The following is a 15170-nucleotide window of genomic DNA, read 5'->3' as shown; positions in this document are numbered from 1 at the left end:
AGTATATTCACATTTTCATATAAATTATGCTTAAATTAAAAGCTACAGGTGGGGTTCCTAGGTTGCTCAGTGGGTTAAGCCTCTGTCTTCAGCTCAGGTCATGGTCTCAGGGTCCTGGGATCAAGTTCCGCATCAGGCTCTCTTCTCGGCAGGGAGCCTAATTCCCCCCTGCCTCTCTACCTAATTGTGATCTCTCTCTGTCAAATAAACAAATAAAATCTTTTTAAAAAGAAAATAAAATAAAAGCTACAGATGATATTTTGTAATAATTTGTGTGAGAAGCAAAATTTTTAATATGCTGAAGACACTGGAAAGGATAACAAAAGAAAGGTTCATATGAGTAATAATATATGTACAACTACTCAATGGTGAAAACATATCAGAAAGGGATATTTCAGCAAAGTTCCAGGAAGAGCTACTGTCTGTGGTTTATATTGGTCAGTGTATGGTTATAGGGGTATAAGTGACAAAGAGGTAAACTGATCTAGTTCTCCACTCTATCAATAAAATCTAAGCACAAAAGTCTCTGACATCTAATGACTGATTAGAGGTTTCAGAAGAAAAATGAACCAAAATTGTTCTAATGCCATTATTCTGGTGCCACCAATACCTGGGGTCCTTTAGTTTCTCAGCTGTACATTTCCATATCCTGATGCTAAAGTTCACCTGGTGCATGGAGAGAATTACTGAGAACGGTGCAACATTAGTTTCCATCATCACATTCCTTTCTGCATTGTAAACAATACATGAGCCACCTGGTCCCGGATCTGTTTGGTCTTGATTCCATAAATGATGGGATTCATCATAGGTGGAGCCAGATTATAGGCACTGGCCAGGAGGACATGGACATGGGGTGAGATATGATGTCCAAATCGCTGAGTGAGGACAGAGAAGATGCCAGGTGCATAAAAGAAGACGATGACACAGACATGGGAACCACAAGTATTGAGAGCTTTATTGCGTGCAGCTCGGGATGGGATGCAGAAAACAGCACGGAGAATCAGCACATACGAAATAAAAATTAGCACAATATCTAAGACCACTGTTGATACTAGGACAAAAATCCCATACCAGATGTTCACTCGAATGTCATTACAGGAAGCATGGGCCAAGACAATGTGCTTACAAGTTGTGTTTGGGAGGATGTTACTTTTGCAGAAAGCCAATCTTCTCAGAAGAAATATTATGGGGAAAACAATACAGTAACTTCTCAGACAGAGGGTCACACCAATTTTCCCAATCAGAGCAGGTGTAAGAATAGTGGTGTATCTCAATGGGTAGCATATGGCAATGTAGCAGTCAAATGCCATCACCACCAAGATCCCTGACTCAGAAACAAAAGTGAAAGAGAGAGAGAATACCTGAGTGATACAGCGATCCAGGGAGATCTCCCCAGCATGGAACCGGAAGATGGCCAATGCCTGAGGCATGGTGCATGAGGGGAGGACAAGGTCTGCTCCAGCCAGCATGTAGAGGAAGAGGTACATGGGTTCCTGGAGGCTGCGCCTTGTGAGGATAATGCAGATGAGCAGGCTGTTTCCAAGCAGGGCGACGACATAGGAAATAAGGAAGGGGATGGAAATCCACATGTGCTGATCCTCAAGCCCGGGGATGCCCAGTAAGCGGAAGACCGTGTGGCTAACACCAGTGTGGTTTAAGGCAGCCATGGCTGACAAGACCACTGGTACTCCACCATCTGTGTGCAGAAACAGAAGAAAATACAGATTACACTCAATGATTTTTTTTACATCGTCATCACTTTTAGCACCTTCTTAATCCATTCGATTCAGAGGATGGCAGCAAATATGTTATATAGAAGAATGAAAAAGACAGTTTTTCCTCTAAATGAGATCTTAATCACAAAAACAAGAGAGAGATTTATACAACTAAAGAAAGTGAAGTTAATGTCTTACTTGCAAAAAATAAAACTAATGCAGTAGGAGAAGTGACACTTTCTGTATTCATGAAGTTTTTTTTGTTCTGGTTTTTGTTGTTTTTTTTTTTTAATATTTTGTTTATTTATTTTACAGAGAGAGATCACAAGTAGGCAGAGAGGCAGGCAGAGAGAGAGGAGGAAGCAGGCTCCCTGCAGAGCAAAGAGCCTGATGTGGGGCTCGATCCCAGGGATCATGACCTGAGACGAAGGCAGAGGCTTTAACCCACGGAGCCACCCAGGTGCCCCTGTAGTCGTGAAGTTTTAAGTATGAGTACCTATCTGAAGTTACCCTTCAAGATAGTGTAGTACATCAATAGGCGAAAGGAGCAGCAAAGAAAATTTTTCTTATAGGAAACATGGAATAGAGCTAAAGAATCAGGGATTCGAGTCTGGTCCATAGGTGAACTTGGATGTACTAGAATGGTTGGTTGTCTAATCCAAGGTCACTCTAAGAAACCTCTCAAATGCTTCATGAAGGTTTTCACAGCCTTGATCCAGATGCCTCCAGCATCTTAGAGAAGTCATCTCAATCTTCCTGTTTTGTTCTGTGGAAAGAGTTATTTTGAGCACTTCTCACCACCTTCATGACATATATCCTCTTAAGTTATTCTTTTCCCTGCTTCCACAACAGGCTACTATTAGGGTACCTAGCTTGTGGCTAGGAGCAAATCTGATTCCTGTCAATGACTACCCCCTGTGGCACTCCCAGAACCTAGCACACAGAAACACAACATAAACACTCAAAACGTTTAACAAAACAGCCCAGTGACAAAAACTTGATGGGTGTGAAGTCATGCATAAGCTCTTATAAATATATTAAATGTTTATAGTAGTCAAGATCTGGGGCCAATGTAGAAATTTATCTCTAAGAAGTCAGGACTTGTTGGCACAATAATGGTTAAAGAGTCCCTCAAACCCATACTTGCCTTTTTCTTCCCTCCACAATAGCATTTTCCATTCTCCTGGGACTTTCCATAATTGTGACTTGGGTCCTATGGTGTGTTGGTAAACTCGTCAGTCAGTACATACATACATACAGGCATACATACAAATATTTACAACAAAGCCTAACTATAGTGTTTGCCAATCTCCACAGGTGTATACTCCCACCATGACCCATTTCAAACTACCAACATAATGTCACTGAAAATGGGAACCAAAGAAGTGCACACAATTGCATGAATTTCATATTTTGTGACTCTGTATTAAGGGCTCCAGGACAAAACTGCTCTGTTCTCCCCACCTGGGTCTATGTCACTCCAAAAAAAAAAAAAAGGTCCTACTATTTTTAATCTATTTTAGACCCCATAACATCTAGCCAGAAGTAGGTCTTCCCCCTTGAAATTTTACCTCTCAGCAATAAAATTTCAAATGGCTAAAATGGGATAAGTCCCAATTTGACATTCTGAGTGATAGGAACCAGGGAGTTTATGCATTTGCCTGAGGCCCTCAGGGACAACAATTCCCCCAAGGACTGCAGACAGAGACCTGTCCTTTGAACAACACCCTTTCTGACTCATACAATTGGGTCACATCACTGGGGCTCTCCAAACCTGATTTGAGAGAAAACTGTTTAATCTCACTTTTAAATATGATGTTACTGGTTGATTTTACACCAATGCTAATTATCAGGGTAAAGAAATTCCCTTCTCTTCCAGCCTGCTGAGATTTTATTCTGAGGAGATGGCAAAATTTGTCCAATGTGTTCTTTGCCTTGTACAGCTTTATAAACAATATGGAAACCCCCTGTACCTGCATATCCTTTACCACACCTGCAGTGCTGCTATGGTTGTCATATGTTTTATATCGATTTATAATTATAAACCTCCACAGGACAATGTTAAAAGTTTCACTCTAAACATCCATATGCATTTAAAGAAATCAAATGAGAGTAAATTTTTATGTTTAACACAATATTAACTATTTCTGATACGCTTGACTTCTTCCCCAGGAACCAAGTTTCCCTCCAGCATCATGGATGTCATTTCCCTCCAGCCTAAAGATCCTCTTTTAGCATTTCTCATATTGCAGGTTCCTGACTACAAATTTCTCAGTGGTTTTTTTTAATATTTTTTATTTTTTTATAAACATATAATGTATTATTAGACCCAGGGGTACAGGTCTGTCAATCGTCAGGTGTACACACTTCACAGCACTCACCATAGCACATACTGTCCCCAACATCCATAACCCCACCACCCTCTCCTTACCGCCTCCCCCCAGCAACCCTCAGCTTCTTTTGTGACATTAAGAGTCTCTTATGGTTTGTCTCCCTCCCGAGCCCATCTTGTTTCATTTATTCTTTTCCTACCCCCACCAAATCCCCCACATTGCCTCTCCACTTCCTCATATCAGGGAGATCATATGATAGTTGTCTTTCTCTGATTGACTTATTTTTCTAAGCATAATACCCTCTAGTTTTAACCACATCATTGCAAATGGTAAGCTTTCAATTTTTGATGGCTACATAGTATTCCATTGGGTGTGTATGTATGTATGTATATATATATATATATATATATATATATATATATATATATATACACATTCTTTACTCATTTTTCTGTTCATGGACATCTAGGTTCTTTCCATAGTTTGTCTATTGTGGACATTGCTGCTATAAACATTTGGGTGCATGTGCCCCTTTGGATCACTACGTTTGTATCTCCAGGGTAAATACCCAGTAGTGCGATTCCTGGGTCATAGGGTAGCTCTATTTTCAACTTTTTGAAGAACCATCATGCTGTTTTCCAGAGTGGTTGCACCAGCTTGCATTCCCACCAACAGTGTAGGAGGGTTCCCCTTTCTCTGCATCCTTGCCAGCATCTGTCATTTCCTGACTTGTTGATTTTAGCCATTCTGACTGGTGTAAGGTGATATCTCATTGTGGTTTTGATTTGTATTTCCCTGATGCCAAGTGATATGGAGCACTTTTTCATGTGTCTATTGGCCATCTGGATGTCTTCTTTGCAGAAATGTCTGTTCATATCCTCTGCCCATTTCCTGATTGGATTATTTGTTCTATGGGTGTTGAGTTTGATAAGCTCTTTATAGATTTTGGATACCAGCCCTTTATTTGATATGTCATTTGCAAATATCTTCTCCCATTTTTCAGTTGTCTTTTGGTTTTGTTAACTGTTTCCTTTGCTGTGCAAAAGCTTTTGATCTCAATGAAGTCCCAATAGTTCATTTTTGCCCTTGCTTCCCTTGCCTTTAGCAATGTTCATAGGAAGAATTTGCTGTGGCTGAGGTCGAAGAGGTTGCTGCCTGTGTTCTCCTCAAGGATTTTGATGGATTCCTTTCTCATATTGAGGTCCTTCATCCATTTTGAATCTATTTAGGTGTGTGGTGTGAGGAAATGGTCCAGTTGCATTTTTCTGCATGTGGCTGTCCAATTTTCCCAACACCCTTTGTTGAAGAGGCTATCCTTTTTCCATTGGACATTCTTTCCTGCTTTGTTGAAGATTAGTTGACCATGGAGTTGAGGGTCTATTTCTGGGCTCTCTATTCTGTTCCAGTGATCTATGTGTCTGTTTTTCTACCAGTACCATACTGTCTTGATGATGACAGCCTTTGTAATAGAGCTTGAAGTCCGGAATCGTGATGCCACCAACCTTGGCTTTCTTTTTCAATATTCCTTTGGCTATTTGAGGTCTTTTTTGGTTCCATATACATTTTAGGATTATTTGTTCCATTTCTTTGAAAAAATGGATGGGATTTTGATAGGGATTGCATTAAATATATAGATTGCTTTAGGTAGCATAGACATGTTCACAATATTTGTTCTTCTAATCCAGGAGCATGCAACATTTCTCTACTTCTTTGTGTCTTCCTCAATTTCTTTCATGAGTACTTTATAATTTTCTGAGTATAGATTCTTTGCCTGTTTGGTTAGGTTTATTCCTAGGTATCCTATGGTTTGGGGTTCAATTGTAAATGGGACTGACTCTTTAATTTCTCTTTTTCTGTCTTGTTGATAGTGTAAAGGAATGCAACTGATTTCTGTGCATTGATTTTATATCCTGACACGTTACTAAGTTCCTGTATGAGTTCTAGCAGTTTTGGAGTGGAGTCTTTTGGGTTTTCCAGACATAGTATCATATCATCTGCAAAGAGTGATAGTTTGACTTCTTCTTTGCCGATTTGGATGCCTTTGATTTCTTTTTGTTGTCTGATTGCTGAGAATAGGACTTCTAGTACTATGTTAAATAGAAGAGTGATAATGGACACCGCTGCCATGTTCCTGACCTTAGTGGAAAAGCTTTCAGTTTTTCTCCATTGAGAATGATATTTGCAGTTGGTTTTTCAAAGATGGCTTTGATAATATTGAGGTATGTGCCCTCTATCGCTACACTTTGAAGAGTTTTGATCAGGAAGGGATGCTGCACTTTGTCAAATGCTTTTTCAGTATCTATTGAGAGTATTATATGGCTCTTGTTCTTTCTTTTATTAATGTATTGTATCACACTGGTTGATTTGCGAATAAATCTCACTTGGTAGTAGTTGAATAATCCTTTTAATGTACTGTGGGATCCTATTGACCAGTATTTTGGTGAGAATTTTTGCATCTGTGTTCATCAAGGATATTGGTCTGTAATTCTCTTTTTTGATGGTATCCTTGTCTGGTTTTGGGATCAAGGTGATGATGGCCTCATAAAATGAGTTTGGGAGTTTTCCTTCCATTTCTATTTTTTGGGACAGTTTCAGGAGAATAGGAATTAATTCTTCTTTAAATTTTTGGTAGAATTCCCCTGGGAAGCCGTCTGGCCCTGGACTTTTGTTTGTTTGGAGATTTTTGATGACTGTTTCAATCTCCTTACTGGTTATGGGTCTGTTCAGGTTTTCTATTTCTTCCTGGTTCAGTTGTGGTAGTTTATATGTCGCTAGAAATGTATCCATTTCTTCCAGATTGTCGAATTTATTGGTGTAGAGTTGGTCATAGTATATTATTATAATTGTTTGTATTTCTTTGGTGTTGGTTGTGATCTCACCTTTTTCATTCATGATTTTATTTATTTGGGTCCTTTCTCTTTTCTTTTTGATAAGTCTGGCCAGGGGTTTTTCAATCTAATTAGTTCTTTCAAAGAACCAACTCCTAGTTTCATTGACTTGTTCTATTGTGGGTTTTTTTGGTTTGGCTTGGTTTTGGTTTGGTGGGGTTTTTTGTTTGTTTGTTTTTTTGTTTTTTGTGTTTTTTTTTGTTTGTTTGTTTGTTTGTTTCTATTTCATTGACTTCTGCTCTGGACTTTATTATTTCTCTTCTCCTGCTGGATTTAGGCTTCTTTGTTATTCTTTCTCCAGCTCCTTTAGGTGTAGGGTTAGGTTGTGTATTTAAGACCTTTCTTGTTTCTTTAGAAAAGCTTGTGTCACTATATATTTTCCTCTCAGGACTGCCTTTGTTGTGTCCCACAGATTTTGAACCATTGTGTTTTCATTATCATTTGTTTCCATGAATTTTTTCAATTCTTCTTTAAATTCCTGGTTGATCCATTCATTCTTTAAAAGGATGCTGTTTAGTCTCCATGTGTTTGGGTTCTTTCCAAATTTCCTCTTGTGATTGAGTTCTAGCTTCAGAGCATTGTGGTCTGAAAATATGCAGGGAATGATCCCAATCTTTTGATACCGGTTGAGACCTGATTTAGGACCCAGGATGTGATCTATTCTGGAGAATGTTCCATGTGCAATAGAGAAGAATGTGTATTCTGTTGCTTTGGGATGGAATGTTCTGAATATATCTGTGATGTCCATCTGGTCCAGTGTGTCATTTAAGGCCTTTATTTCCTTGTTGATCTTTTGCTTAGATGATCTGTCCATTTCATGAGGGGAGTGTTAAAGTCCCCTACCATTATTGTATTATTGTCAATGTGTTTCTTTGATTTTGTTATTAACTGGTTTATATAGTTGGTTGCTCCCATGTTAGGGGCATAGATATTTAAAATGGTTAGAACTTCTTGTTGGACAGACCCTTTGAATATGATATAGTGTCCTTCCTCATCTCTTATTATAGTCTTTGGCTTAAAGTCTAATTGATCTGATATAAGGATTGCCACCCCTGCTTTCTTCTGATGGCCATTATCATGGTAAATTGTTTTCCACCCCCTCACTTTAAATCTGGAGGTGTCTTTGGGTCTAAAATGAGTTTCTTGTAGGCAATATATTGATGGGTTTTGTTTTTTTATCCATTCTGATACCCAATGTCTTTTGATTGGGGCATTTAGCCCATTAACATTCAGGGTAACTATTGAGAGATATGAATTTAGTGCCATTGTATTGCCTGTAAGGTGACTGTTCCTATATATTGTCTCTGTTCCTTTCTGATCTACCACTTGTAGGCTCTCTCTTTGCTTAGAGGACCCCTTTCAATATTTCCTGTAGAGTTGGTTTGGTGTTTGCAAATTCTTTCAGTTTTTGTTTGTCCTGGAAGCTTTTTATCTCTCTTTCTATTTTCAGTGATAGCCTAGCTGGGTGTAGTAGTCTTGGCTGCATGTTTTTCTCATTTAGTGCTCTGAATATATCATGCCAGTTCTTTCTGGCCTGCCAGGTCTCTGTGGATAAGCCTGCTGCCAATCTAATATTTTTACCATTGTATGTTACAGACTTCTTTTCCCAGGCTGCTTTCAGGATTTTCTCTTTGTCGCTAAGACTTGTAAATTTTATTATTAGGTGATGGGGTGTGGATCTATTCTTACTGATTTTGAGGAGGGTTCTCTGTACCTCCTGGATTTTGATGCTTGTTCCCTTTGCCATTTTAGGGAAATTCTCTACAATAATTCTCTCCAATATGCCTTCTGCTCCCCTCTCTCTTTCTTCTTCTTCTGGAATCCCAATTATTCTAAAGTTGTTTTGTCTTATGGTATGACTTATCTCTCGAATTCTCTTCTCATGGTCCAGTATTTGTTTGTCTCTCTTTTGCTCAGCTTCTTTATTCTCTGTCATTTGGTCTTCTATGTCACTAATTCTTTCTCCTGCCTCATTTATCCTAGGAGTAAGAGCCTCCATTTTTTATTGCACCTCATTAATAGCTTTCTTTATTTCAACTTCATTAGATTTTAGTTCTTTTATTTCTCCAGAAAGGGCTTTTATCTCTCTGGAGAGGGTTTCTCTCATATCTTCCATGTCTTTTTTGAGCCCTGCTAAAAGCTTAAGAATCGTCACTCTGAACTCTAGATCTGACATATTACCAATGTCTGTATTGATTAGGTCCCTAGCTTTCAGTATTGCCTCTTGTTCTTTTTTTTGTGGTGAGTTTTTCTTCCTTGTCATTTTATCCAGATAAGAAATATGAAGGAACAAATAAAATACTAAAACCATGGAAACGACCCCAGGAAAATGTTCTTTAACCAAATTAGAAGAGACCCCAAATCGTGGGTGGGGGGGGAGAGAAAGGGGATAAGAAGAAGTTCAGGGAAAAAAATTTTAAAAAGAAAACGAAGAAAAAAAATATATATATATATATATATGACTGGTGACTAGAACAGGGTCACCCAATTAATTTGGGGAGTATTTTGGTCTCTTAGAAGAAACTACCTCCCAAAATTTTAAAAAATGAAAAACATATATAAGGGTAAACACAATGAAGGGATGGAATATGCCTATAAAGATGAAAAAAAATTTAATTTCTAAAAAAGGAGTTGATAAAGTAAGTTGGTTGGGAGAATAAGGAAAAAGAACATGGAGAGAATTTGCTTGGGCTGGAGACTAGAACAAGCCTGGAGCTAGATTTAGGGTATATTTTGATCTATTAGAATAAGATTTACCCCAAATTTTTTAGAAAAAAAAAACCCTATGCATATACAAAAAATAAAGTTAGATACAATGAAGGATAAAGTATGACTATAATAATGAAGGTTCAAAAAAGATTATTTTTTATGAAAGGTATTGTTAAGATAAACTAGTTAAAAACATTAAAAGAGGAAAGGGTAAAAGTTAAAAAAAATTAGCAGAGAAAAAAATAAAATTAAAAAAATTAATTAACTGCAAGACTAAACAATCATGGGGAGAAAGCCATGAATTCCATGCTTTGCTTTCTCCTCCTCTGGAATTCCGCAGTCTCCTTGGTAAGTGAACTTTGTCTTGGCTGGATTTCTTGTTGATCTTCTGGGGGAGGGGCCTGTTGTAGTGGTTCTCAAGTGTCTTTGCCTGAGGCAGAATTGCACGCCCTCACCCTGGGCCAGGCTAAATAAGTCACTCGGATTAGCTTTCAGGAGCTTTTGTTCCCTGAACACTTTCTCTAAAGTTCCAGAGAACAGGAATAAAAATGGCGGCCTCCCAATCTCCAGCCCAGAGGAGCCAAGAGTTCGGGGCCCCACTCCTCAGTGCACCTTCAGAGAAAAACGCTCAATCACTCCCATCTCCCTGGCCTCCTGCTGCACTCCGAGCTCACCCAGCCTGTGACCAAGCATCTCTGTCTCTGGCACACAACTCCACCTGGAGTCTCCAAACCCTGCAGATCCCTGAGCTCTTCCAGAGGGTGTCTCCCTGAATCTTGTGGTGACCCCACTCACAGAGCAGTGGCCTGTGCCACAGACTATAGTTCAAGGTAACCCCAAGTTGAAAGTCCACTCCTCAGCTCTGTCTCTGTAGCCGGCTTCCCCGCTTTAATACCCGTGAGCTCTGTGACACTCAGACACCCCCATCCTTCTATGACCCTGCAGAACCTGGGGCCATGCTAACTCCACCTGGGCTTCACCCAGGGTTAGCCTCTGGAGTGATGTCCCTCAGTAAAGCAGACTTTTGAAGTCCTAATTTTGTGCTCTGTTGTTCCACCACTTACTGGGAGCTGGCCCCTCCCACCAAGGTCTATCTTCCTGTCGCTTTGGATTCACTTCTCCATCAGTCCTACCTTTTAGAAAATGGTCAATTTCTGTTCCTAGAATTGTTGCTCTTCTTCTCTTCGATCTCCTGTTGGATTTGTAGGTGTTCCGAATGGTTTGATAAGCTATCTAGCTGATCTCCAGCTATCTGATGTTTTCTCAGCCTGCTATTTCTCCGCCATCTTGACTCCTCCTCAGTGGTTTTGTGTGTGTGTGTGTGTGTGTGTGTGTGTGTGTAAATACAGCTTTATCTTAGCTTCTTCTTGAAGTGTATTTAGCTACAGATTTTTGGTTCAGCCGCTCTTTTATTTACTCCTGCACTTTCAAAATTTTTTTCACTCTCAGGATGCCTGGGTGGCTCACTCAGTTAAGCACCTGCCTTCAGCTCAGGTTATGATCCCAGGGTCCTGGGGGTTCTGGGATCCTGCTGCCTTGGGCTCCCTGCTTAGTGGGGAGTCTCCCTCTGCCTCTGCCCCTCCCGCAACTTGTGCACTCTCTTTCTCTCAAATAAATTTTAAAAAAAGAAGAAGAAGAACCAACTGGTAGTTAACTGGTAGTTTTAAAAAAGAAGACACTGAAAACACTAATTGAAGAAGATACATGCCCCCCTGTGATGATTACAACATGATTTACAATAGCCAAGATATGGAAGCAACCCAAGTGTCCACTGATAGATGAATGGATCGAGAAGGTGATGTTTATAATGGAATATCACTCAGCCATAAAAAAGAATGAACTCTTGCCATTTACAACAACATGGATGGATCTAGAGGGTATAATGTTAAGTGAAACAAGTCAGACAGATAAAGACAAATACCACATGATTTCACTCAGATGTGAAATTTAAGAAACAAAGAAAGAAAAAAGAGACAAACAATTCAGATTTTTAAATACAGAGAACAAATTGATGGTTATCAAAGGGGAAATGGGTTGAAGATGGGTAAAATAGATAAAAGGAATCAAGAATGCACTTTTCTGGATGAGCACTAAATAATGTACATGACTGTTGAATCATTACATCATACACCTGAAACTAACATAACACTATATGTTAATGATGCATCAACTAAGAAAGACATTGATATTTTGAAATAATGTTCACTAAAAAATATATCATTACAATATTAAGTTAAGTTTAATATATAATAAATACTTTTAATGCCAAAGAAAATTCTGGTTATTTAATATTAAATAAAAATGTAAGACATAAAAATCACATAATGATTTCTAGAACAATGTGTGAAAATATGCTTAAAGAACAAAATATTTTCCAGAAATTAATGATTATTATCTGGGTATGGTTATTATCATTACAAGGTTTCCTATAACCCATTTTTTAAATGAACAGATGTCATTGATATATTAAATAGAAAACTGGAACTCTAAAACAAATGAAATAAAAAACAGTAAGTAAAGGACTTATCTTAAAGTGATGAAAACTGACGTGAAAAACAAGAACAATCAAAGGAAAAAATGAATGGTTTGACTATGTGGAAATCAGTAGGCATCAGGGTACACAGTTCTTAAAGAGTTTCTACCAGGGGGATGCCTGGATGGCTCAGAGGGTTAAGTATCTGTCTTTGGCTCAGGTCATGATCCAAGATATGGGATCCTTGGATCGAGTCCTACATTGGGCTCCCTGCTCAGCGGGGAGTCTGCTTCTCCCTCTCCCTCTGTCCTTCTGATTTGTGCTCTCTCTCACTCTCGCTCTCAAATAAATAATAGCTTTTTTAAAAAGTTTCTACCAGCAACTACTATAAATATGGTTCATTCATTTATCCTCTCATTACTTATTCATTCAACAAATACTTAACAGGTCCCAAAATGTGCTACCAACTGCCACAGGTGGTGCGACAAATAAAGTAGGCAAAGCACAAAAGTGCTTTTCTCATCAAACTTATACCTGGAAGAATGTGGAGATAAACAAAATAAGTAAGCAAAGCTGGGAGGCAGCCAGCTTTATACAATGGTTGACTATCACCACCAGCACCGGCAGCAGCAGCAGCATATGTTGTAAAGAAAAATAACATCTGAAAAGGGCTTAGAGCCACAGAGTGCTGAGATATCACAGCCACTGCAACTTACATATGCGATGTTACGATGCTTAATTTTATGTGTCCACTTGCCTAGACCCTAGTGCCCAATTGTTTAGTTAAGCACGAGTCTCGATGTTGCTATGAAGATATTTTTTAAATGCAATTAATATTTAAATCGTTAAACTCTGAGTGAAGCAGACAATCCCCCATAATGTGTGTGGGCTTCATTCAGTGAATGGAAGGCCTAAAGGGCAAAGACAGAGGCAGAGGAGGATGGAGTTCTGCCTTCAGATTGCAACATCATCCTCACTCTGCCTGAGCTTCCAGCCTTCTGAATCAAAACTGTAACATGAATACTTTCTTTTTTTTTAATGAAAAGAAAGAAAATTTTATTTTTCCAAAAACAACATGGCTATACATTTATAGGAAAAACTACAGACAGAATCTACAACAACAAAGCTGCAAGAGTTCGTAAGTGGAGTTAGGAAGCCGACAAGAAGAAGGTCAATATACAAGAATCAACTCTATTACCAGTAATGTAGATTTTGATATTGTAGGGCAACTTTGGAAAACAGTACTCATTTGGAAAAGAAAAAATTTTTTAAATACCATTTATAATAGCTTCTCAAAATGTAAGCTGCTTAGGGACCAAACACACACACACACACACACACACACACACAAACAGCAACTGACTCATAAATACAGAGAATAAACTGATGCTTGCCAGAGGGAGGAGGGGTCTGGGGCTGGGAGAAATAGGTGGAGGGGATCAAGATGTACAAACTTCCAGTTATAAAATAAATATATCACAGGGGAAAGGAAAGTTCAGCAACTGCCAGGAAGAAATCACTGTCAAAGATTTATGCACTGTCATTCTCCCATCCACAGTTAGAGAGGAAAGTGAGTGAGACTCAGAGAGGTGGCCTGGGCTAGTGCTCAACTCTATGGGGAAGAAAGCTAATTAAGGCCACAAAGATACTGATGTTTAAATATTGGTATTATTTAAATAATTATTTAATTATTTAGTGACACCTTAGAGACTGTGGAAGAAACATGTATAAAATCACACTGAAATCACTAGAAACAGCAACGTGACCTGATGGCATTTGACTAGTACCTGACCCGCTGTCATATGCTGGTGTTGAAGCTCATTTTATGCATTGAGAGAATTGCTAACAAAAAAGAACACCAGCTTCCAACATCAAAGTTATTTCTGCTTTGTAAATAGCACATGAACCACATGGTCCCGGATCTGTTTGGTCTTAATCCCATAAATGATGGGATTTAGCATAGGAGGAGCCAGAATGCAGACATTGGACAGTAGGACGTGAATGTGGGGTGCAATGTGGTGTCCAAACCTCTGAGTAAGGGTTGTAAAGATCCCAGGCCCATAAAAAAGGACGATGACACAGACATGGGAGCCACAGGTATTGAGAGCTTTGTGGCGAGCATCTCGGGATGGGATGCGGAAAACAGCACGGAGAATCAGCGCATATGAAATAAAAATCAACACAATATCTAAGACCACTGTTGACACTAGGACAAAAATCCCATACCAGACGTTCACTCGAATGTCATTACAGGAAACATGGGCCAAGACAATGTGCTTACAAGCTGTGTTTGGGAGGATGTTACTTTTGCAGAAGGTCAATCTTTTCAGAAGAAATATTACGGGGAAAATTGTACCGTAGCTTCTTAGACAGACAGTCAATCCAATTTTCCCAATCAGAGCAGGTGTAAGAATAGTGGTGTATCTCAGGGGGTAGCATATAGCAAGGTAGCGGTCAAACGCCATCACCAGCAAGATCCCTGACTCAGAGATGAAGGTGCAGTAGATGAAGAAGAGCTGAGTGATGCAGCGATCCAGGGAGATCTCCCCAGCACGGAACCAGAAAATGGCCAAGGCCTGAGGTACGGTGCATGTGGAAAGAATGAGATCTGCTCCGGCCAGCATGCAGAGGAAGAGGTACATGGGTTCCCGGAGGTTGCGACTCGTGAGGATAATGCAGATGAGCAGGCTGTTCCCAAGCAGGGCGACGACATAGGAAATGAGGAAGGGGATGGAAATCCACACGTGCTGGTCCTCTAGCCCGGGAACGCCCAGTAAGCGGAAGACCATGTGGCTAACACCAGTGTGGTTTAAGGCAGTCATGCCTCTAACAGACCTTCCTATTCACAAAGAGGAAAATTCAGTTTATACACAAAGATTTTCTTTGCTGTTACCAAGGGCTTTTCACATCTACTTAATGCTATTCAATTTTGAGAGTGCCAGGAACTACGGTACCAACAGAAAATAAGACAGTTTGTTCAAGAATAAGGGGAAAAGGAGGGAAATACAGAGGCAACCCAAGAAATAGACACTTAACTACAGAGAACAAACTG

The 15170-nt window shown here is 39.4% G+C and overlaps 2 protein-coding genes across 2 annotated transcripts; both read right to left on the bottom strand.

Annotated features, from left to right (window-relative positions):
• Positions 1 to 716: 716 nt before the first annotated feature.
• LOC309840281 (olfactory receptor 52B4-like) lies at positions 717 to 1667 on the bottom strand (the record flags this gene model as incomplete). Its single annotated transcript, XM_082682362.1, has 1 exon — positions 717 to 1667. One exon carries the CDS (start codon positions 1665 to 1667, stop codon positions 717 to 719), a length of 951 nt encoding a protein of 316 aa, XP_082538488.1.
• A 12328-nt stretch (positions 1668 to 13995) lies between these two features.
• Positions 13996 to 14940, bottom strand: LOC309840159 (olfactory receptor 52B4-like; the record flags this gene model as incomplete). The annotated part of the gene is made up of 1 exon (XM_082682232.1): positions 13996 to 14940. The coding sequence occupies one exon, from the start codon at positions 14938 to 14940 to the stop codon at positions 13996 to 13998; it is 945 nt and encodes a 314-aa protein (XP_082538358.1).
• Positions 14941 to 15170: the final 230 nt, after the last annotated feature.

The sequence above is a fragment of the Mustela nivalis genome (genome assembly GCF_964662115.1).
Source record: "Mustela nivalis genome assembly, chromosome: 9".
Classification (NCBI taxonomy): Eukaryota; Metazoa; Chordata; class Mammalia; order Carnivora; family Mustelidae; genus Mustela; species Mustela nivalis.
The sequence above is the reverse complement of the archived record's forward strand: the minus strand, read 5'-3'. Positions and strand labels throughout refer to the sequence as shown.